At 32.8% G+C, this 23,755-nt stretch overlaps 1 protein-coding gene and 1 pseudogene across 1 annotated transcript; one reads left to right on the plus strand and one right to left on the minus strand.

Annotated features, from left to right (window-relative positions):
• Nucleotides 1–7,281: 7,281 nt before the first annotated feature.
• On the minus strand, nt 7,282–8,266 carry LOC107615129 (ethylene-responsive transcription factor ERF112-like; annotated as a pseudogene).
• Nucleotides 8,267–11,728: 3,462 nt separating this feature from the next.
• Nucleotides 11,729–13,370, plus strand: LOC110266758 (uncharacterized). Its single transcript, XM_088498738.1, has 3 exons — nt 11,729–11,752; nt 12,595–12,898; nt 13,354–13,370. The coding sequence occupies exons 1-3, from the start codon at nt 11,729–11,731 to the stop codon at nt 13,368–13,370; spliced, it is 345 nt and encodes a 114-aa protein (XP_088354864.1).
• The last annotated feature ends 10,385 nt before the right edge of the window (nt 13,371–23,755 follow it).

Genomic DNA, 23,755 nt, shown 5'->3' on the forward strand with positions numbered 1-23,755 from the left:
GGGAGGGGGGGAAGTGCGTTGGGGAGGGGGGGATTAGGGTTAGGGACGGGGAGAGAGGGAAAATGGTTGGGGAGGGGGGAGAGTGCATTCAGGAAGGGGAAGGGGAGAGTGTGTTGGGAAAGGGGAAGGGAAAGTGCGTTGGAGGGGAAGGATTAGGGTTGGGGAGGGTTTTGCCATGTCATCAAAACGTAGTGGTCATGTCAGCATTGTGCTTGCTAGAAATTTGCTCCGTCGGGCTTGAAGACACGCTTGTCAAATTTTAAAATCTTTTAGAGACCATTTTGTCATAACAAAAGTCAAGTACTATTTTATCAGCGTCAAAATCTTTCGAGTACCGATTTGGTATTTACTTCAACTCCAAAATAGAATTACTTTGGATAGAATTAGTACTTAGTTTATTAGTGTGTTTAATTAATTATTAAAAATTTAAATTTTGTCTTGTATGTATAATAATTCATTAACCAGCAATAAACTTAAATAAAATTTAGAAGTGATAAATTCTCTTAACTTATGAAATAAGAGGATACTATGAAAAAATATTTCAAAATAATTTTTTATATTTATTGTACATACTAAAATAGTTTTAAATATGTATTTGAAATTAGAAAAATGCACCATGTTAATTTTTAGTTATTTTTCATCAAGTAATTCATTATGCCGTTAAAAATTTGTCAATTTTAGAGACTTAATTAGTATAATTAGAATCACGAAAATAATTTTATTGCATGCTACCAATTTCAAATGTCATTTTGGACTTTAACTCACTTTTATCGTAAACTACTAAATATTTACATCCATCAATAATATAAAAATGTATCGAAAATAAATTTTCTTATTTTTATATAGTTTGATATAGACTCGACTCCAAAAGTTAAAAAAAAAAAACAAAAAGAAACATGTGCGATTAAAATATTTTTTTCGACATTGTCATCAAAATATAATAACCCTCTAAAAACACTTAACAAAACATAACAAAACTAATACAATTATCAACAACTCAGAGCTTATTATTACCTATTACAAAAACAAATACTAATTCATCACTTATAATAATTCAATATACTTTCCATTTAATAAATTTTTTAGTTAATTATATTTTTTAATGATATATTTTTTTAATTTTCAATTTTACTTGCAATTCATCCTTCTAAATCTACACTTATTTTAATACACCTAATCAAGCTATCTTTTTTTTCTCTCAAAACTTTTAATAAAATCATCACCATATTTTGTCCTTCTTCCTCTACTCTCCTCTTGTTATTACGGTCACTCTCCCTTTGACCTTCACTCATATTTCTTTTTTTTTGCTCTCGCCTCTCCTTTTATCTTTGTCACTACGTTCTACCTGTAATAAAGAAGTTAAAATCAATTTTAATTTTTTTAAAAATAAATGTGCACAAGTTTAACAAATATTAAATTGAAGAATATAATAAAATCATCATGAACCAAATTACAATTTATAAGTATCTAGTTACAAGTATCATATTATAATATAGTTAAAAATATTAACTAATTTTTATATTAGGATCAATATGACAACTTGTTTGCAAATAGTTTGGTTGAATATTTTTTTTTTTTACTTTCACAAGAATAGTATAAATAGGTAGTTTAATCTTAAGTTTATGCATATCATTTTGCTAAGAGTTATGAGTCATAATTAATAAATGCTAGAGAGAAAATTATTGGATTTTTCTTTGTGTATTGTGTAACACCCTAAGTTTTATCCTATCTAGAAGGTCTTTAAGATAAGGTGCCACACTCGATAAAACAAAAGAATGACTTAATCGTTACGCAAGAAAGAAGAAAGTGCGTGCATAGAGGAAAAATGAGTAGCACTAAAACGTTGGATTTGAATAAATGTGAAATAATATTTTAACCATGAGTACGATTCTAAAATACTTAGAGGAAATTATAACAAGAAAAGAAACTAATTATGTCCTAACTAATCTCGTCGAAGAGGCTCCCATACTTGTATCCTATCCTATCCTTGATAAGGACCCTTCAGTTATTCACGAATCGAGGTACCAGGGGTCTTTCTCCAACACCTTTTCGCGCAGTGAAGATCCGGTTCCGTTGTGTGGGATGAACCAAAACTCGACGGGGTGCTAAAGTGGGGGAATAGGGCACGTATTCCACCTTTGGACTTCCGCAAGGGTTCAACTCCTCCTCTGGATCCTCCTTCATGGTGTCTTCCTCCTGGCCAGGGTTGTCGGATTCTTCTTCCTCGTCTCTGACTCGAGGTGTATCACCTTAGATGACCACTTCCTAGATGCTGAAGCGTTCCTATTTAGGAAAGTTACGACAGGCAGCTGGGGTTCTTCTCCCACGAATTTTCGGCCTAAGTAGATAGTTTGGAGCACGGTAGTAGTGATCGCAACTACCCACGCGTGCTTCGAGGGGTCATACTCAGAAGTTACCTTGGGGGGCACTGTGTCGTCTCTATCCGCTGTGCCATGTTCCTCTGGAGACAGTATGGGAAAAGAAAAGGAATGAGAACCTAACGTCTCAGTAGGAGTCCTATGCAACACCTCCATATCCGTCTCCAGCCCACGTGCGAGATTTTTAAAAAAGGGCGTATGATATGGCATGTAATATGAACCTCTCGTAAAGCGTAAAACATATAGGTAAAAAGGAAAGAACATAGAAAGAAAATAGAAGGATAACATCTTAAGTAACATCAACATAATCATAAATAAATCTTAAAAAACATAAAAATCAAACTTTCATTCATGCTTTCTCCTTTCTTAACTTATAACTTTTATGGAAGGTATTGAGCTCAAACCGGTATAAAATGAGAGTCCCCTTCCCTTACCGAAGGTTCTTATCTCGAATGTCTTGGCGATCACCTTCCCTTATCGAAGGATCATCTCGATCGATCACCCTCCCTTACCGAGGGATCATCTCGATATCTTGTCTTTGGGGGTCACCTTCCCTTACCGAAGGATCATTCCCTCAGTTCAATTTACAATCAAGGTTATTTTAAGCATACATAAAAAGAGGGTCATACAAGAAGCATTCATGAAGATGGATAAAATTAGGATATACTAAATAATTAAATGTAACATGGTAAAAAGTATGTACTCTCAACATTAAAGGAACATAAATGATATAATGATATGAAAAGTCATGTAAATGCACAGGATAAAATTAGGATATACTAAATAATTAAATAAAACATGGTAGAAAGGTATGTACTCTCAACATTAAAGAAACATTAATGATATAATGATATGAAAAGTCATGTAAATGCATCGGATAAAATTAGGATATACTAAATAATTAAATAAAACATGGTAGAAAGGTATGTACTCTCAACATTAAAGAAACATTGATGATATAATGATATGAAAAGTCATGTAAATGCATCGGATAAAATTAAGATATACTAAATAATTAAATAAAACATGGTAGAAAAGTATGTACTCATGAATCAGGAGATTATGAATGACAAAAATAGATGGACATGGTCAATATGGATAAGGGATGAGAAAAATATACTTAATGCCATGAGACACATGAAAGATAGTAATCATGCATGGATGGAAGAAAAATAACTAGAGCATACTACATGCCAACATAAAGTGAGAAATGCATAATTTCCTACTGTTTTTCCTAACGCTTCTTCGAGCTTGCCTATTGTGTTTGCACACAGAATATTATTTCTTTGTAGAGAGAGAAGGGAGAGGATTAGTATTTGAGAGGAGTGATTTTCTACCTATGGGTGCTCCCCTATTTATATACATTTGGGGATAGGGTGGTTGGGATATTTTAAACTTCAAACGGAGGGTGGTTACTAGGTTCCTATCCATAAATTCAAAATTCTAAGCTTATCTCCTAACTGATTTTCAAATTTCGAATTTAATTTTGTTTCTAGAAGGGGTGGTTGTTACATATTGTGTCTCCACATTTGTTTTAAATACCATGTCATTAGTCAATCTTTTGGTTAGAAAAGATTAGTTTTGTTCTTTTAGTATCTTCTCTTTATATTTAGGTTGAATGTTTACATCATTTGCTTTGGTATTTTGAGTGTAATTGGGACATAGTCTTGGGTGGAGTGTCCCAAATTACTACCTTATATCTGTGTATCAGAGATTTAGTTAAAGGAGAATGGTTACCCAATTTTGTAACTTTGTTATATATCATATATATTTTTTTAGTAAAATATTTGATATTAATATATGTCAATTGTGTAAATTTTGCACTTTTGTTTGCATGTTCCATCTTCTAACAGTGGTATCAGAGTTTGAGGTTGAATTCTGGGCCAATTGTTCAAAGATGTCTTCCATGAAATTCGAGATTCAACAGTTTAATGATCGTATCAATTTTGGAATGTAAAAAATTCGTATAATAGCAATGCTTACACAATAAGGTGTTAGAGTAGCATTTCATGGCAAAGAAAATAAACTTAACATTATAAAAAATGATGTAGAACGAGAAAGAATTCGATAAAAATCTCTCTTAACCATTCTTTTATGCATTACAGATAATGCATTGTGTAAACTCTGAGGAATAAATAAATAATTAACTAATAAATTAATTATTATTTAAAAAAACTAAAAAATTAAATTTTATAGTTTTGAATGGAATAAATAATTAAAATACGAATTTCGACACTAATTTTAAAGGTTTTGGCCCAAAATTAGGTCGAATGGACCGAGTTGGTTGAACTAGACCTATAACAGGCCCAAGACCCAACCCAACTCACAAACACATGAGAGCTATTCTTCTTTCCCAAATCAAAGGGAAACACGCGGGGAACATTTGGGGAAGGAAGGGGGCATGAAGAACACCTAAACCTTCACTCAAATTTCTATTCCACATAACTTTTAATCCGGAGTTCTGATTGACGAGCCGTCAGTGGCCACGCATTTGTCTCGGAATTCTCTACAAAATTCACTAAATAATTTGGTATGAAAATCATATTTTCTCATCCAGTTCTCCCCTTTTCAGTTCGTGATTTGGGTTTTGATAATTGTGAGATTTTGTGATTTTGATGGTTTAGAGATAAAAAATGATTTTTTATGAAAAAGTTATGCTCGTCGGAAGTTTGGTGTGTAAAAGTGAATTTTGCAGAATTTAATTGTTTTTTAATAATTTTGGAGGACTTGCGTACATGAGTACACACGCGATACGACCAATTGCCTTTATCCAGGGGAGCTCGGGTACGCGGACAAAGCTCGCGTACGCGAGCGGGGCAAATTGTACCCTCGCATACGTGAGATCATCCATGCGTACGCAATACCCCTGTTTTTGAAAAAAATACAATTTTTGTGATTTTAATTCAATTTCTAACTTTCAAACCTTTATAGTTACTTTCTAAAGTCTCTAATTTAGTTTTTAATCTTAGGGAGGGGGAAAACCTAGAGATTTAGTTAACTTAATGGTGAGGTTTAGAAATAATGATTTGTGGTTGAAGAAGTGTTGAATGCCGAGATTATATTAATGAAGATAATGAAATGGGGTATCAAGTAATGAGGATAATGACAATGAATGATTTTGCATGAAGTAAAATACTATATGATGATGAGAATGAACTTGATTTGGAATTATTTTTGTAGGGATCGTAGTTGTTTACCGCCCACCAGATTTGATATAAAATTATTTTGTGAAAATCGTAGTTATTTACCGCCCACGTGTGTGCTATTTTTCAATTGAAAATGTCTGTGGGGATCGAGATAGTTTACCGCCCGCAGATGGCGGGAATTGAGGTGGTTTACCGCTTACCAGTTTTCAAGAGGATGATGTCTGGGTTAGCTACCGGACATGTCGTGTTGGCTATATAACCGACAGATGAGACTCATCAGCCATAGGGTAGGCATACATCATATGCATATGTGTGTTTTGTTTGATTGTGCATTAATTGGACTTGGCTATGTGATTATTATGCTTACCTGCTATATTTGTTGCCTACTGTATCTGTATCCTACTTGTGTTTATTTTGTCTGTATTGCTTGTCTGTGCACCGAGATTTTGGAGGATTGGAGGAAGGTGAGACGCTAAGGGAATAAGTAGAATTGAGTTAGACTTAGGAACCTTAGATAGCTCACCTTATATTATGGTTTAAAACTTTAATTCTAAGCTTTATATCTGAGTGTCTGAGTTTTAGGATCGCCTATAGCTTTCTCGGGACCTTATATCTTATGTACGTGGGCACCTTTACTATGCTGAGAACCTCCAATTTTCATTCCATACATATATTGTTGTTTTCAGATGTAGGTCGGGAGGCATCGCAATGAGCATTCTAGAGACCTTATGGGGGTGAAGAGCTATATTTTGGATTTAGCATTATGTTCTGCTTGTATATATACTTACATAGCTGTTCTCTACTCCTTGTATTATGTACTTAGTCCCTCCTAGAAGTTGACTTGGAGAAACAAGAGTTTATTTTATAGTTCGGAATTGTATTTTATGTTATATATATATATATATATATATACTCTTGCCGGCTTTAGCTTCGCAGGTCGAGTCGGAGCTTGTTATCTGTATTTTGGAATTCTGATCTATATGTATATATTTCAAACATTCCTTTCGAACTTGTTTATCCATCTATGCGTAACTTTCGTAAGGAATGCAATTTCTGTTCCGTTTTTTATTAACTTCTCTTTCAAGACTCCTAGTTACAACTTCCTTCAATTATATACATTAGTATTTTTATTTTCAGAGGTCGTAGCGCCTCGCCACCTCTGATTTACATCTTAGTCATAAAGCTCGGTGTGGTAGGGTGTTACATATTACAAGAAGTTCGTTTAGAAAAAACAACCACTACTCTATGAACCAAGTTGGAGACATTATACATGACCAAGACAATAGCCAACCGTCTCGGTATTTTACAATGTCTTTATATGCTTTGTATGACAAAAGGAACTTTAGTGAAATTGCATATTGCTGAGTTTACATTTTTGGTGATAGAGTTGGGTGAATCTTTTTTTTGGAGAACAACAAGCTATAATATTACTTTGTTCACTACCTCACTCACAAGCATTTTCGTAAAATAATACCCATCCATAAACGTAACATGTAAATATTGATGAGATTAAATCATTGCTTCTAAGTCATGAAAATGGATCATGATAGGAGTGACCATCATGAATTCATGATTCAGCAATTGCTTTGGTTAGTAGAGATAACTGAAAAGATACAACAACAAAAAAAAAGTATAGATTTGGGTTTAAATCTCAAGATGAAAGATGTAGAAATGTCAACAACAATACCATTGGAAGAGATATTGTCCTATACTAAAAAAAAATATGAGATAAATACCAAATCGGTACTCGAAAGATTCTAGCGCTGATAAAATGGTACTTGATCTTTGTTATTGACAAAATGATCCCCGAAAGATTTTAAAATTTGACAAAAACGACCAACCGTCAATTGAGTTATCTGGAGTTAAGGTTTAAAGGTGACGTGTCAGTTAACAATTACAATAATTACAAAATTTTTAATCACTTTTTATTTTTATAATTTTAAAAACACTCCCAATTTCAATTTTTTAAAAACCCTAATCCCCTTTCTTCTGAAACTCTCATTTCTTCCCTTTCCTCATCATCATCCACCAATTTTTTTTCCCAATTAAATCCTCTTCATTTTCATTCATTGCTGCCTCTACCTTCCTCTTTCTTCTTATTCTTCTAACCAAAGATGCTTCTCTGATACTCAACCCCTTCTTCTCAAGACTGAACCCCTTTTCATTTCTCATTTTTTTCTCATATGCTATTAGCTCCTCCAAAAGTTTCTCCACCTCGTAGCTCTTCTTCTCTTCTTGATGTTGTTGATCACCACTTGACCCACCTATCACCTCCGATGCCAAACCAGAACTAGACCCATACTCAGAATTATCATCAACACAACTCACAAATGAGTATGCGTTGATGGCACCACCAACATCAATAGCTCCTCCATAATTCATATCGTAACTAAACTCTAAGTTGAGGTTCAGAATCCTTGCCTGGTTGTTCATGTTGTTGTTGTTGTTGGCATCACCATATTGATACAGAGGAAGATGATTACTTGATCTTCAAATGGGAGGAGGAGGAAGGTTTGGAATAATGTTACGAGATTGTTGAATGGAGTGTTCGTCATCCTCGTTGGAGAAGTTCACTTTAGCTTTCTTTCCGCGAATCTTACGAGCTTCTCTGTCATAAGCCCTGGTGGCTTCTTTGATGGTGTTGAAGGTTCTAAGCCAAACGCGAACATATTTTCTTGGATCATAAATCTCCGTTGCTCATTTTCCCTCTTCACACGTCTTTCCAATCGCAAACTGAACCATTGTCTCAAGAACACAGGTCTTCCATGTGATGCCTCTGCAGAAGATCTCACCCCCTCTGTCGCTATCACCACCACCACCACAACTACAACCAGAGCCTCGTTAATCACTATCTGATTCCCAAAAATAGCATCATTAAGAGAAAAAAGAAGAAGAAAAAAAAGGAGATTAGGGTTTTAGAAAATGATGATGATTTAGAAAAAGAGATGAGAGTTTTAGAGAAAAAAAAAAGAGGATTAGGGTCTTTTAAAAAATTGAAATTGGAGTTTTTTTAAATTATAAAAATTAAAATTGGGTAAATTTTGTATATTAACTGAGACGTCATCCCTAAATTTTAAATTCAGGTAACTCAATTGGCAGTTGATCATTTTTGTCAAATTTTAAAATTTTTTGGAGATCATTTTGTCAATAACAAAGATCAGGTACTATTTTGTTAATGTCAAAATCTTTCGAATACTAATTTGGTATTTATCTCAAAAAAATATAATTCAAATGCTTCAACAAATATTATTGAAGATGATAGAGATGCTCTTTAGATATCGACCTCATTGGTTGATTCTTTGTGGAGACTCTATTTTGATGTTTTATATTAACTAAATTTATATGTTAATATTTTATTTCAGGTGGAGTTTTTGAAGATATTATCAAAATTGATTTTGAGGTGGAGATTGTAAAGAAGTCAAAATCAATTTTAATTTGTCAATGTATTAAAAATAAATGTCCACAAGTCGAACAAATATTAAAATCAAATTGCACAAATATTAAGTTAAAAAATATAGTAGAATTATCATGAACCAAGTTACAAGTGTCATATTATAATATAGTTAAAAATGTTGACTAATCTTTATATTATGATCATTATGACAACTTGTTTGCAAGTTGTTTGGTTGGATTTTTTGTTTTTGTTTTGCTTCTACAAGAATATTATAAATAAGTAGTTTGGTTTTTAATTTTATGCATGCATGCATACCATTTTTTAAGAGTTATGATTCATAATTAGTAAATGCTAAAGAGAAAATTATTAGGTTTTTCTTTGTATATTATGTTTTCACATGTTTTGAGTATTAAGTTATTAGTTACTCTTTGTTTAGAGAAGATTTGTCTTGTATTATTTTGATATTTTTACTTTGTATTTGAGTTGAGCATTTACACCATTTAATTTGACATTTTAGATATAATTAGAACTTAATCTTGAGTGGAATATCATAAATTACCATTTTATATTTCTGTGTCAGAAATTTGGTTAGGATAAAGTAATTATTCGATTTGATAACTTTGTTATATCATATTTTTTTGGTTTAATTATTTTGTTGTTCCTTATAGTTTCGTAAAATTTTCAATTAGGTTTTTATACTTTTTTTTCTTTTAATTAGGTCCTTGCACCAAATTCTTTTTTCAATTAGGTCTCTCTTGGTAGTAATTGACTTAATTGTATAGAGATCCAACTAAAAGAAGAAAATTAATGCAGGGACTCAAATAAAAAGAAAAAAATATAGGGAATCAATTAAAAAAAATTAGTGTAAGGACCCAATTAAAGAAAAAAAATATAAGGACCTAATTAAAAATTTTACAAAACTATAAGAATCAACAGAGTAATTAAATCAATAATAATAAAATATTGAGTATATATCCATTTTGGTCCTCAAAGAATTTCAGACTGGACACTTTAGTCCCCAACTAAAATTAATTATTCCATTGGTCCCTAACAATTAACTCCGTCAGTCACTTAGGTCCTTTACTCCGTTAATTCTAACGGAGGACAAAATAGTTCCTGACAACTCTAACAGGAGACAAAATGGTCACTGATCTCCTCTGTTCGAAAACGACATTGTTCTCTCCCAATTTTCATCATATCTCGCATAACACTAACTGTCTAACACTGTAACTTCAAACTACACAATGCACACTTTATAAATTTAATATTCACAGAAAAAAAAATCCTCAACTTGTTCTCAACCAATTCATACTTAAGAAACTAATGCCTATGTTAGAGTTTTCAGAGACCATTTTGTCTTCCATTAGAATTGACGGAGCCAAGAACCTAAATGACTGACAGAATTAATTGTTAAAGACCAATCGAGTAATTAATTTTAGTTAAGGACTAAAATGTCTGATTTAAAATTCTTTGAGAACTAAAATGGGTATATATACTCTAAAATATTTAGTATTCATTTGCGTCAATTATATAAATTTTGCTCTTCTGATCGCATGTTTCATTTTCTAACAGTACCTTATATCTCTCCTTGGCCTCCGCTCCCATCTCCTCTCTTTGTTCTCACCGCATCTTCTCTTGTTGTTGCACTTGCACCATCTATCTGTTATCGCTCCTTATCTCAATCTTCACTTGCATTTTCTGTCTTAACTCTCGTTGTTAATGCTATATTGCACCATGTATCTTCTCTTAACCACAACTCACATTTTAAATTTTAAACCCTTTAAGAAAATAAAAATTAACAAAATATTATAATAAAAGATCAACTAATATTTTCTGAGTAAAAATTGATTCTCTATTTTAATGGATAAATCACTTCGACTCTTGAATGACTATGGAAAAGGGTGCTCAAATATGAACAATTGATGGATGTTATTGGCTTAATAGTGGAACAGTGACAAAGCCTTTCATTTTGTTTCTATTGGATGATAAAAGATTTAGGCGTGTTTAATATGGGTCAATCAATTCAATATAAATACACACACACATAGGGGTGTTCAAAATCGATCCGGACCGAATTAAATCGATGGACCGAACCGAAAAAATCAAAAACCGAAATAACCGAAAATCGAAAAAACCGAAAAAAGTGATGTTTTGCGGTTTTTTTACTGTTCGGTTCAGTTTTCGGTTCTTGCCACCAAAACCCTAATCGAATCGAACCGAACCAGTTCTTAACAAAACCCTAAAATTAAAACTACCCTAACCCAGTAACCCCACCCCCCCCCCCCCAAACGCGTTACCTTGCTGCGCGAGTCCCTCCCCGCTCCCCCTCCCCCCATGGAAACCTAACCCCGCCGCCCAAACTCCAGATCGGAGCCACCACATCTCGCCCACTCACCCAGACGGCCAGACCCCCCACGGAGCCAGCCTGAGCCACCCACCACCTTGATACTCGAAGGCCGAAGCCTTCCTCTTCCTCCAAATCTCACCTTCTTCACTCCTTGTCCTTGATACTCGAAGTCGAAGCCAGCTCCTCAAAGGAAGACGAAGACGAAGACGAAGACCCAGTCACCCACCCACCCACAGGACCTCCGACCTCACCACCTCCGACGTCACCGCCTCCACCCAGAAAGCCTCCACCCAGCAGCGTTTCTGGGTTCTGTAGGGTCACCTCACCACCTCCGACCTCGCCGCCTCCACCCAGAAAGCCTCCACCCAGCAGCGTTTCTGGGTTCTGTAGGGTCACCTCACCACCTCCGACCTCGCCTCCTCCACCCAGAAAGTCTCCCACCCAGCCACCGATTCAAGTGCATATGGAGCCCGAGCAATCTATTCAGGTAAACCTTACTGATGCATTGTTCCCTTGTTGGTATTGCTGCTTGCTGGTTATTGTTCAATGTTCAGTTTGTTCAGGTTAGGGTTATTGTTGCCTCGGATCCCATGTTTTGAATCTCGACAATAGATTCTTTCAAAATTTTATACTTTAGTTTAATCATCTTTTTTTGTACGTTAGGATCTAGGAGTTCAATTTTAATATAAAGATTGATAGAATTGAATAGATTTAACCTGAAAAATGATGTTAGGGATCTAGTTCAATTTTAATATAATCAATTAATCATTAACATAATTTAACCTGAAAAATAGTTTATAAGTAATGTTTACCATTTCATGTATGTTTCATATTGTTTTTGCCAAGTCAGAGTGTTCAATTTGTTGGTATAATGGTATTGCTGTTTAGTGTTTAATTTGCCAAGTTCAATTTGTTCATTGCTTGTTCACATTATGAAGTTTTGTTCTGTTTGGTTTATTGCTGGTTTATTGCTGGTTCATTGCTTGTTTATTGTTTGGTTTATTGCTGTTTATTGCCAAGTTCAATTTGTTGGTATAATGGTTTATTGCTTGTTCATTGCTTGTTTGGTTCATTGCTGGTTTAATTTGAGATTATCAAGTTTTGTTCTGTTTAGTGTTTAATTTGCCAAGTTCAATTTGTTCGTTGCTTGTTCACATTATTAAGTTTTGTTCTGTTTTGTTTATTGCTGGTTATTACTTGAATATTGCTGGTTATTGCTTGTTTATTGCTGGTTTAATTGTTCATTGCTTGTTCAGATTATCAAGTTTTGTTCTGTTTTTGTTTATTTCTTGTTTATTGCTGGTTAATGGTTATTGCTTGTTTATGTAGTTTGACGTCAGTTCAAGTGAGAATATGGGCGACACTGGATTGCCTCCAGTTCCTATTCCAAATGAATCAACAAGCATCAGATCTCCGACTGCTTTGCCTCCTGTGCCAGCTCCTCAACGAAACACAAGGAAGCTTGTTAGTAGAGGCCGAGCGAAAAGGCGGGCTGTTGAAGAAGCTCCCGTTGATGACTCTGCTGAAACTGAGACCGACGAAGGTAAGAGAAAACCTTTTAGACCTAGGTCTTGGACATGGGATCACTTTACTAAAGATGAAACTAGTAATCCACAGTATCCTAGAGCTAAATGTAATTGGTGTGGGGCTAGTTATGCATGTGATACACATAAAAATGGCACTAGTAACATGAAAAATCACTTGTTGTCGCAATGCAAAAAATCATCGAGGAATTGGAGAAGTTAGAATTAGGTATGGTTAAGTTTCTACTTATAATTTTCTTTATTTTAATCTAGTTTTTATTAATATATATTATTTGTTATGATTGTTTCTTGTTTTATATATTTTGTAGAAGTTGCACCCACTCGTGATCCCAATGAAGAAGATTCTGGTGTTGAGTCTGATTAAAGTACATCTTGTTAAGTTTTATGGTATGAATTGTTCTCCTTGTATTATTATTATTATTATTATTATTATTGTTGTTGTTGTTGTTGTTGTTGTTGTTGTTGTTGTTGTTGTTGTTGTTGTTGTTGTTGTTGTTGTTGTTGTTGTTGTTGTTATTATGTAACTGTTTTTTTTTTATTTCAGGTTGGTTTGCATTATGAAGTTTTAGCTATTTTGTTGGAGAAGACACCATAACTTTGCTATCAGTTTAATGACAATTTATTTTTATTTTCAGATGTGTTGACTGTTGAGCTATTAAACTTCTTTAATTGTCGTATTTGAATTCTATTGTCGTTATATTTCATTAGATCAAGACTTTGTTAGCTATTGTGTATTTTGGCTTGTTGATTTCAATTTTATGACATTGCATAATAGTATGGTAGAAAATTTTTTTATTTAATTGAAAAACCGAACAAACCGAACCGAACCAAACCAAACCGATTTTAATTGGTTTGGTTTGGTTCGGTTCGGATGACCTTGAAAAAAACTGAACCAAACCGAACCGCAGCTTAATTAAACGATTGGATCGGATGGCTTTTCCTTCAAAAACCGAACCAAACCGCACCGCGAACACCCCTACACACATATATATTTAACATTTATAATTATTTTAAAAAGTATTTAAAATATTTAATTTTTTTTAATTTTATTTTTAATATTTTTTATTTATGTTAAAATTATTTTTAAATATTTAAAACATTAAAAACAAAATTAATAGCATTTAAAAATAGTTTTGACACAAATAAAATATACACAAAATAAAATTAAATAAATTTAAAATATTAAAAATAAAACTGAATCAAATTAAACATTAAAAATATTTAAAAAAAAAACATAAACATTAGAGATAAAAAATATATTACATTATCCCATATATATATATATATATATATAAATCATCTAGCAAAATTTTCATAGCTTACAACAAGATTGATCCACATTTTTATAAGATACCTTATAAATTTTTTATGCTTGCATTGTGACGATCTTTAAAGAGCATTTTATTTGATTTTATAATTACATCACTTAGACCAATCACACATTAATGGCACCATGATCGCTCATCCGACCCACTTAATTATAATGTCAATCATTATAATTTATTTTTGACTCTTTGCACTCTTTTGCATGCTTACACCCTTCCCAATTTTAAAGGAGTGGCACTTTCTTAGAAACTAATTATGCCCACAACGTAGATATGGCCAATGTTTTATTCACCAATCACCATCATCCAAGTCAAAACGTTTTCTACATGAAGGTGTCTCCAAAACTATGAATTGAGCTTTTTACACAAATCTGGTTACACGATCTTAAAATATATTTAATAATATTTAGAAATATTTATAATTATTTATTTCTAAATTTTATTACAAATAATACTAATAGTCTAATACGTTTAAAAAAAAAGCAATATAGCACTCATTGTATTTTAAAATTTAAATTTTAAATTTTAAATCTTAAATTCTGAATTTTAATTATAAATTCTAAATTTTAAAATTTTAAATTCTAAATAAATTTTAAATTTTAAATTTTAAATTATGAATTTTAAATTCTAAATCAAAATTATTAATATAAAATATAATAAATAAAGAATTAATATTTGTTTAATTAAAAAATACAGCATTTGTTTAGTTAATAAAAAATATTTAATGATGAGCCTATAATATTATAACTAAAGTATTAAATATTTGTTATCAGCATGCACCAATCTTTCCTTGTCCAATAGGCTTGTGAATCTCCACCACTTTATAAGCATATCCCCATTGTTAAGGATAGGTAGAAATTCGGTATTGAAAATATATTAGGTTCAGTTGGTCGTTAGAGAGAATCTAAGGATGAAAAGGACGGCTTTGTTGGCGCATATTATTGAATTTTATAATAAATAGTCTTGTAGTGATGATAAAACCTCTTAATAATTTTTTTTTTCTTCTACATTTTTAAATAAAACAAAAATTTAACAATATATATATATATATATATATATATATATATATATATCAAATCAATCACTATATAAATACAATACAAAATCAACTACTAATGACTAAACAAATGTGTCACCTACCAAATATAACAACCCAAACACCTCTATCCCATTTCACTCTACAAAGTAGGTAACAACACTCACGCAACATTCATGTAAATCTCAATGAAAACCCCATAGATATTCTCATTCCATTATCTTCTCTATCATCACATTTTGCTTTCTTCAGTTAGATATCAGTCGTTATTATATTCTTTTTTTTTTGTGACTAGTCGTTATTATATTCTTTAATTTAATTTAGAATTTTCAATTCTTAAATCATCAAGTCAGATAAAATCAAATTGTGTTTATTTATTGTGATGATTAGAATTAAAAATTCAAATTTTATAAATTTTCATGAACAATAATTTTTTTTATAAAAGAATAAATCAATTACCAATAAAATTAATTAATAATTACAATACTACTTAAACTAATTTTTATATTAATAAATTAGACTACAAACAAAATAAAAATTCTAACATCTTTTAATTAACTGTGTAATTTTTTTATCAATCCACTCGAGTTGTTTTATTTTGATTATCATGCATCTTCTTATGAATGCATGAATTTTTTTTCTAAGATTTTGATTTTTTTTAAGTTTAATTACTCTATTAGTCTCTATAATTTTACAAAATTTTTAATTAAATCTCTATATTTTTTTTTTAATTAATCTTTGCATTAATTTTTTTTAATTGAGTCCTTATATTTTTTTTAAGTGTATTTTATCGCCAAAATTTAAAAAAAAATTCATTCCACTAACAATCAAAATGTTTCATTGGATGTAATAGAAGATTACTTGGGAATCATAATAGATCATTTCCTTTTTCTCCTCTGTCTATATTCCTTCACTGAAACACATTCATGCCTAAAACACTCAAGATCAAGATTATTGCCAAAGAGTTGAATTGCATTAAAAATTAACATTAATGATTATATCTTTGATATTAACATTAAGACCAATGCTACCGTATAAATTGCCTAAAATTTCTCTGTATATATATTTGAGGTGTTAAAATGAGATTAAATTTTGTCTATAATAATGAGATCTATATTGATAAAAAAATTATTATTGATGAGCCCACTTGCAGCAAAAACACAGGATGCACGTGGAAAATATTTGATACCTGATCAAGAAGTTATTTTTGTCATCTTAGAGTTAAGGGGAGAAATTATAATCTTGTCCTATTCAAAGATCGGAGTACTAGAAGAATTATGCTATGACAGTCTTACATCAAGAAGATAAGAGTTCGTCTCAATAACAGTGGTGACGAAAGGACAACGATTCATAAGGCCCATTGAGCTAAGGCAGGACAACAAGAAACTCAATAAAACTTTTCAAATTCAATGGGAGACATAATTTTTATTAATTTTCGAATTTTTAGTAATTTATTTTTAATGTGTTTTGCTGTTAGGATTTGTTGGAAGATTTGAATTACTTCTGATTTGCTTAGTAGTATTTTTAAGGATTTTAAATCAAATCTGATCTAATCTAATAAGATCAAATCTGATTTAAATTAGTTATCATCTCTTTAGAATTTTAAAATTTAAATAAAATTTGATCTAATCCAATAAGATCACATCTAATTTAAATTAGTTATCTTATCTCATCTTTTAGTTAGTTTGTTAGGAGTCTATTTAAACACCTTTAGTGAGACAATTTACCTAACTTTTGATGAATAAAATTTTTCTAAGTGCTTTATGCACATTTTTAGTGTAATTAAGTGAGGTGAGTAATTTACTTCGCATATTGTATAAAGAAGATTGAGTGATTCAATTTTTATCGCTCTAATGTAAGTTGTCAAGGATAGGTTCCTTTTGGTATGACTGAATAATTCTTATCTATTATAATAAAACCTCTAACTCCCAATATATTGATTTAATCATTTTACTGTTTTTACCTCCTTTAAATTAGATAAATGAATTTGATTAGTGTTAATAAATTTTTTTTATGTTAGGTCATAACATTAGTTAAATTCTAGACTTCAGCTTGAGGTCATACATTTTGTATCAATATAAAACTTTTCTTTGTTTAAAAATTATTATTTGTATTGGTTTTGTTAAATAAAATTTTATTATATAATATTTCTACTATTCTTATTTTATATTGTAATTATGAATATTTACAAAATATTATTACCTTAAAAAAAGGTTCTGAACAAAATTTTCTAATTATATATAATAAAATTAGATTGATTTATTAAAGATATTTTTTTATGATTTTAAATAAAATAAATTTAATTTATCCTGAGTGACAAAAATTAAAATGAGAATCATTTTACATTTTTTTAAATAATAGTACAAATATACTATCGCTTTAAAATATTTTTTGTTACGTAAAAATTTAATGTGATAGTAAAAAAAATTAAAAGATAGTGAAAATAGTCATAAAATAATATTTATGGTCTCTTTTACATGACTTATTACAATTTTTTTTCAAAGACATTAAGATGGTATATTGCAAATTAAAAGAAAATTACAACTTGTCCTACTTAGTAATGCATAAAGATGTAAAAGGTAATAAAATTAGAGGTCTCCCAAACTGACTTATATGGAGAAAAAAGAAAACAAATAAAAAAAAGAGAATAGAATTAGACAGGATCCCTAATTCATCTTATCTTCGTTCTGCATAAGTGTTGTGCCTTCCATGGTGAAAATACTCTTCTTCATATATGTAAGTGCTTGGAACAGAATATCTCCAACCTCAATCCTCTTTCCTTCAAAAATCAACGAATTTCTCGCTAGCCATACGCACCAGAGTAAGTATGCTATTTGTGCCATTCTTTTCTTTGCTTCTCCAATTTTACTGCCATTCTCAATTAAAGTGAACCACCACTGCCATGGTTCCAGATTCTGTTGTCTTGGGATTACACTTGCTATCGGCGACTTATTCCACACCTCCTGGATTTCTGGGTAAAAGAGCAACGTGTGGAGGGTAGTTTTTGTCGTGACATAGCATTTAGGGCAGAGTTCGCTGACTTGGAAAAGGCGTTGGTAAAGTCTTTCTTTGACTGCTAATTCCTGATGTATCATCTTCCAAATAAAAGTTCTGATCTTTGGTGCACATCTTAATCCCCAAATGTGTTTTCATAGTCCTTTTTTTTAATCTCGGGTGCATCTGTGTTAGTGGTTCGTGAAAAAATTGATAGGCTATAGAATAATCGAATTTCACAATATAATAGCCTGAGATGTATTTGGTCCATATAATAGAGTCTGTTCAATATCCATTTTCTTAATCTGTTAAGCTATTGCAGAGCAGAAATTAACATCCAGAGCTTGTTGATTCCATCCTCCAGAGGCATCAAAAAGTTTCTTAGCCACACAATATTCCCATCTTCGCATTCCGACTTGCCCAGATGAAAAGGTGGATGTGAACCAAACTAAGGATCTTCTTTGATCCTGACTAGTCCTTGAGATGAGACCTTCCATTTTGCCCCCACCTCCAGTATCCTTCTACCCTCCAATAGACTTTGCTATGCCCATGAAGGATTATGGCATGGTTTTGCATCTAGAAAGGAGGTTAGTCTAAAATATTCATTTTTAAATATTTTATGAAATAAAAAATGCGATTTGCTAATTAGTCTCCATCCCTGTTTTGCAAGCATAGCCATATTAAAAGCCCTTATGTTTTTAAATCCCATTCCACCATCAGCCTTTTCTCTACTCATAGTGTCCCAACTAATCCATTGCATCTTCTTCTCGTTGTTTCTTTGTCCCCACCAGGATTGAATCATTAACTTGTGTAATTCATTTAGCAAACTCTCAGGCAGCTTAAAACAGCTGAGAGTATAGATTGGAATAGCTGTTCTAACTGCCTTAATTAAAATTTCTCTTCCACTAGTAGAAAGTAAAGATCTTTTCCAATGATTCAGCTTCTTTGTCACTTTATCTTTTACATAGGCAAAAGTTTCTCGCTTCGATATATTAATTATAGATGGCAATCTCAAGTATCAATCCTGTGCTCTGACATTAGGTACACTAATTGATCCTGCTAGTTCTGTCTTAATGTGTTGAGGAGTGTTTTTGCTGAAAAATACTGCTGACTTACGAAGATTAATGGCCTGGCCACTGATTGAACCGTATTCCTGAAGTATTTCGAGTAGGTTAGAACAATTTTGTGGAGTAGCTTTGTAGAACAACAATGAATCGTCTGCAAATAATAGATGATGAATGGTAGGACACCTACTATTCAACCGAAGTCCCTGAAATAGGTTATTCTGTTCTCCCTTGTGGAGCAGATAGGATAGACCTTCTGCACATAGAAGGAAAAGATAATGAGAGAGGGGATCTCCTTGATAGAGCCCTTTACTAGGTTTAAAGAAACCTATTGGTGTATTATCCACAATAACAGAATAAGTGATCGTAGTGACACATTCCTTCATCCACTCTATCCACCTTTCTCAAAAGCCAAGTTTTTCCATCATGCTCCATACAAATCTCCATTCCACCCGATCATAAGCTTTACTCATGTCTATTTTCAATGTCATATCACATCCTCCATAAGCCTTATTTTTTAAAAAATGCATGCACGCATGAGCTACTAAAATGTTATCACTAATGAGTCTACCATGAATGAAGGCACTTTGATTTTCACTAATAATTCTATTCATTAAAGACTGAAGTCTGTGAACCAATACCTTAGATATGATTTTGTAAAAAACTGTGCTAAGACTGATTGGTATGATCTGGTTCATGTTGTCAGCATTTGGAATTTTAGGGATTAGACAAATTTGAGTATGGTTGAAGCTCTTTAATATTCTGTTGCCACCAAAGAAACTTTTTACTGCTCTACAAACATTTGATCTGATTATATCCCAATAGTAGTGGAAAAACTTTGCTATGAAGCCATCATCCCCCGGGGCTGCCGCTGGATTAATAGAAAATACAGCTCGCTTAATCTCTTCTTCACTAACCGGTTTTGTATGGTTCCGATTATTTTCAGATGAAATCTTCCTCCGAACACCTTCTAGAACCTCCGTTGGATCCTGCTGGGCACCTGTGGTGAATAAATTTTTAAAAAACCGTTCAGCCTTCTCTCATATAGCTGTGGGAGTTGTGCATCATTATCCATTTTCATCTTCCATCCTCCAAATCTTATTCCTCCTATTTTTGGCCTGATTTTTTTACGTGGAAAAATATGGTATTTTGATCCCTCCATTTCAACCAATTAACTCTAGATTTTTTCTTCCAAAAGCGTTCTTCCATTAAATAGGCATTGGTCAGCTCATCTTCTAACTGTAGCATCTCCACCTTACATGCTTCTTCTGGGTTCTTCTTTAGGATTGCCAACCTACCTTTAATTTGTTCATTAGCTTTTCTAGAATTTCTATCACCCGCTGCCTACCATCTGACAATTTCTATTCTACAGAGCTTCAATTTTTGAAACAAACGAAATATTGGGGAGCCATTAATCACGGTATTCCAAGTTTCAACCACAATTTGATCCACCCTTTCTTCTCCACACCACCTCTCTTGAAATCAGAACCTCCTTTTGCTCTTTGTAGTAGTGGCATTGTCACAAAAAAGCAAAGGTCTATGGTCGGATCCAGTGTCTTCCAAATGTTGAATCACTACCATCGGGTATTCAACTCTTAAAGTTGTAGAGAGGAAAGCTCGATCTAATCTTTCCCGTATTGCACAATCTTGACAATTGCGATTCCACCATGTAAATTTTTCTCCTCTATATCCCATATCAATCAGTCTCCCCCTACTTACAAAGTCTTGAAAATTCTGCATTGATTGGGGCAATTTCTCTCGTCCTCCTTGTTTCTCATGTGATGCTAAAATAGCATTGAAATCTCCTATAACCATGTGTCTCTCTCCCAGATGATTTATTTTGCCAAACAGCACCTCATACTGTTGTTCCCGAGTTGCTTCCACATTGTGCAAATGAGTTCCTACCACCTCCCATATGATTTGACGCTGCTGGTCTTCCATAGAAAAAATCACATAAAAATTAGCACTCTTCTTAATCTTCACATCCACTCCTTCCCTCCAGGCCACAGCAAGGCCTCCCGCTGTGCCTATTGGATCGACACAAAAACAGTTATTAAACCCGCACTGCTGTAATTGATTAGAGATGAACGAGGATTAATGTTTGGTCTCACACAAGAACACCACCTCGGGGGAATGGAATTTTCTAATCCCTTTTATCTTGTGAATTTTCAGGAGTTTTTCCAAACCCTGACAATTTCACATCATCATCTTCATATTTTTGTGGGTGCCATAATTGGGTTGGCACCTTCACCCCAGTACTCTGCCATCACTTTATCTCCCTCATATTCTTCCACCTCAGGTTCTTCTTCTAGCTCGACCGTAATCCTTTTGGCTCTAAGAATTTTACAATTATTTTCATTCAACCATACTTTTTTAGCCAAGTGCTTCAATTTCTGTCGTTTGTTACTGCTCCCTTTACCTCCAGTATTTCCCATTTGAAACACAATTAAGCTTTTTCCAGCATCCGACTCCTTCCTCCCTTCTATAGGTGCAATATTAATTAGGTTTAGGTGATTGGGTTCAGGTTTAGGGATTTCTAGCATAATAGTTGGTTGTCTTTTTGTGCTGTAATTTTGTGGTAATAGGGTTTGGCTTAGTGTGTTATAGTTTTGCAGGGGTAGGTGTTGAAGTTGTGTATTCTGGTTTTCTTGATTGTAGGTACTTGGGTTTTTTGTTTGTGTAGTTTGTGTTTGTATCTTGCCTTCCTTTATCAGGGTTAACATTCTCCTTTGATCCCTCCACTCTCCATCCTAAATGATCCGCTTTCAACTCTCTACTCTACCTTTCCTCCTTTCCTTGAGTATCCAAATTCTGTTCTAGAAAAATATTGCAATTTTTTAGTTCATGACCGATGTAACCACAGTAACAGCAATAAGTTCCTAGTTTTTCATATTTCAATTGGATCTCAAAGACTGTCTTGTCGGGGCTGGCTATTTTAATGGATTGCTTAAGGATTTTGGTGACATTTAGGTTAACTCTTACCTTCATTATGTGATGAGCCACTATTTTATAGTTTATTTTGTACTGAATTGAGTGGATTTTGTCAACTATTCTCACACTTATCCATATAAATTGCATGTTTTTATGTTTTCTTCCTAATTTTGTGCTATGATTGAAAACATGTTTCTTTGACCTTAAATTTGCTAATTTTAATCCTCTCTTATTACCATTTGATACTGTGATATGTTTGTTAAGTGTTTTCAGAGTTTATAGGGCAGGAATGGCTTAGAGGATGGAAAGGAAGCATGCAAAAGTGGAAGGAACACAAGAAATTGAAGTTTTGAGAAGCTGGCCTTGACGCACAGCGTGGACTACGCGTACGCGTGACTGGTGCAGCAGACAAATGACGTGCACGCATGGCTGACGCCTACGCGTGGCCGATGCCTACACGTGGCCAGTGAAAAATCCAGCAACGCATACGCGTGGCTGACGCATACGCGTGACAAGTGTCACGTGCCTCAGTTATGAAAAAACGCTGGGGGCGATTTCTGGGCTGTTTTTGGCCCAAATTCAAGCCCAAAATGAAGATTAGAGGCTGCAGAGTGGAAGGAATCGGGTTATCATTCATTCACTTTTCATTCATTCACATTTTAGGTTTTAGATGTAGGTTTCTAGAGAGAGAGGCTCTCTCATCTCTCTAGGCTTTAGGGTTTCTTTTATTTTTATTTCCTCTCAAATTCAGATTTTCACCTTGCTTTAATTTAGTTTCTCTTCTACATTCTATTATTCTAGCATCTTAGTTTATCTTCTCTTGTTGATTTCTTTATTTTCCGAATTTAGTTTATGAACTCTTCATGTTAGATTCAATTTTCTTTTAATGCAATTTGAAGTATTTCATGTTTATTGCTTCTTTCTTCATTTGTTATTATTGATTCCTTGCAATTGTTAGTCTTAGATTTTACATTCTCTTATTACTTTTCTATGCTTTTATTTTGTGCCTTCCAAGTGTTTGATAAAATGCTTGGGTAGATTTTAATTTAGATTTTTATGTTCTTGACTTGAATTGATTATTTAGAGACTCGAGTTATCAATAGTCTTTTGTTGATTGGTGATTGAAGATTGCCGGTTAGCTTGAACTTTACCAAAGCTAGTCTCCCACTATAAGTTGACTAGGACTTGTGAACTTAAGTTGATTGTATGCACTTGACTTTCTTTCATTGGTTAGAGGTTAACTAAGTGAAGGCAATTCACATTTACCATCACAATTGATGATGATAATGATGATAAGACTTCTAATTCTCTTTCCTTGCTAAGAGCTTTCTTAGTTCTTAATTTATTTTCTCGTCATTCTACTTTCTTGTCTCTTATTACAAAACCAAAAAATATGCTTTTTCATAACCAATAATAAACTACACTTTCCTGCAATTCATTGAGAGACGACCCAAGGTTTAAATAATTCGGTTAATTTTATTGGGTTTGCTTAAGTGACAAACAATCTAAACGTTGATTGAGGTTTAACTGTCGGTTTAGAACTATACTTACAACGCGATATTTTTGTGAAATTCTTTACCGACATTTTTCCTCCGT

This window comes from Arachis ipaensis, chromosome B9 (genome assembly GCF_059453495.1).
Source record: "Arachis ipaensis isolate K30076 ecotype BB chromosome B9, ASM5945349v1, whole genome shotgun sequence".
Taxonomy (NCBI): Eukaryota; Viridiplantae; Streptophyta; class Magnoliopsida; order Fabales; family Fabaceae; genus Arachis; species Arachis ipaensis.

What these genes read in the sequence shown, in the direction of transcription:
- LOC110266758 (XM_088498738.1), top strand. Translation starts at nt 11,729, where the DNA reads ATGGAGCCCGAGCAATCTATTCAG. An exon ending in AGCCCGAGCAATCTATTCAG is followed by an intron (nt 11,753 to 12,594) that starts GTAAACCTTACT and finishes TTGTTTATGTAG; the next exon opens with TTTGACGTCAGTTCAAGTGA.